The 1,670-nt window shown below is 37.1% G+C and overlaps 1 protein-coding gene across 1 annotated transcript in view; it reads right to left on the bottom strand.

Annotated features, from left to right (window-relative positions):
* Positions 1 to 1,670, bottom strand: part of LOC106872790 (uncharacterized) — a 108,979-nt gene that overhangs the window by 63,701 nt on the left and 43,608 nt on the right. The window contains exon 6 of the mRNA XM_014919900.2: positions 73 to 199. Coding sequence (XP_014775386.1) covers positions 73 to 199 — 127 coding nt within the window. The remainder of the gene's footprint in view (positions 1 to 72; positions 200 to 1,670) is intronic.

Raw genomic sequence — 1,670 nt, 5'->3', positions numbered from 1 at the left:
ATATATATACGTATTTATTTATGATGCTTAACAGGTTGTCGTATGATTATTTTCGAGTCTGTAAGTCGTTACCTGATTGCTGTGCTTTAAGTTCATAATATTCAATCCCATGGGGAGGAATACCGTCTGATTCTGAAGGGCAGATAACGCTGAAGTAAATAAATATGGAGAATTCACCGTGCATTCGCTTAGGGAACCTCTGGAAAAGACAGAGAGAAAAGAGAGAAAGAAATAGAGAAATACAGAGACATACATGTGTTAGATGCGCGTTGTTGGAGTCATTAAACATTATATAAGAGACAATATATCAGATTTGAGGAAGGAAAACAAAGAGATTTCAGATAAAACGTTGGGGCAAGACGATGAAAATGGTGAAATGTAGAGACAGATGTGTTAGATATGGAAATAACAGGACTTTATTGGCAGAAGAGTTCTTGGGTGGGAGAAGAAGTGAAACAGAAACATTGAGAGAAGCTTACACACATATACACAAGCACACAAACACACATACACCCATACGCATGTAAATGTGTGGGCATGTGTGTATCGATCTACATATATGTATGTATGTATGTATGTATGTATATATGTATGTATGTATGTATGTATCTCTGTGTACCTGTGTGTATGTAAACTTCATTCTCATGTTCGGCAAAAGTTCGGGTACATTCGTTTCCATCGAAGTCCCCGATATTCGTCCACAGTGCTGACATTGAAGTTAATAAAATGTTACTTTGAAAAAGATGAACCTTAATTCTTCTATGATGGGCCATTTTATCAATTCGTTCAGGTATGTCACTTGGAAACTTTTCATTCAGAATTGCATAACTTCTATTCCGTATTCCTGAGGAACTGAGGTGTGGACCTTTATTGCGTTAAATGAGACAAAGAGAATCCTTGCTGGGTTTGCTCAGGAAATGGTTAAAAAATTCCAAGTCATCTCCTACGAAACTCGGTATACGTTTAGGAATGGGTTGGGAAGCACTTTAGTGAAGTTACTAAGTCTATGCCTGACAAAAGTATATATATATATATATATATATATATATATGAGAGAGATGGGCGTCCAGAAGGCCCAAGGCGTAAGGAAGGATAAAATGCCGCCAAGCTTCTGGTCCGGATGCCAATAACGCTGCCAGTTCGCCGCTTAATACGTAACTAAAAAAATGAAAAGAAACAGATTGGAAACATAAGGGAGAAAACTCGCATGAATGTTTTATTGAGTTATCCCCCTTGGACGTTTTTTTAACTCGATTTTCTTTGGAGATTTTCTTTTATTTGTATTTGTTTGTTTATAGATTTACTCACTTTACCTTTGGTCCGTTTTTCAGTCATTGGACTGCGGTCATGCTGGTGCACCGCCTTGACAAATTCTAATAGTTCCCATTACTACTTTATAAAAATGTCTCATACTTATTCTATCGTTCTCATTTCCCGCCTTAGCTGCGAAATAATTTTCTTTTCACGTAGTCTCGTCGCTATTTATTATTTGTTAATTTATTAATTTATTCTTTTATTCTTTTGCTTATTTCAGTTATTTGATGCGGCCATGCTGGAGCATCACCTTCTTTGTGGGCCTAGTATTTAATCTAACAGTCTCTTGTGCTGAACCGCCAAGTTACCGGGACGTAAACACTTCAACATAGGTTGTCAAGCGATGTTGAAGGATG

Source organism: Octopus bimaculoides, chromosome 7 (genome assembly GCF_001194135.2).
Source record: "Octopus bimaculoides isolate UCB-OBI-ISO-001 chromosome 7, ASM119413v2, whole genome shotgun sequence".
Lineage (NCBI taxonomy): Eukaryota > Metazoa > Mollusca > Cephalopoda > Octopoda > Octopodidae > Octopus > Octopus bimaculoides.
This window is presented reverse-complemented; position numbering and strand designations above follow the sequence as displayed.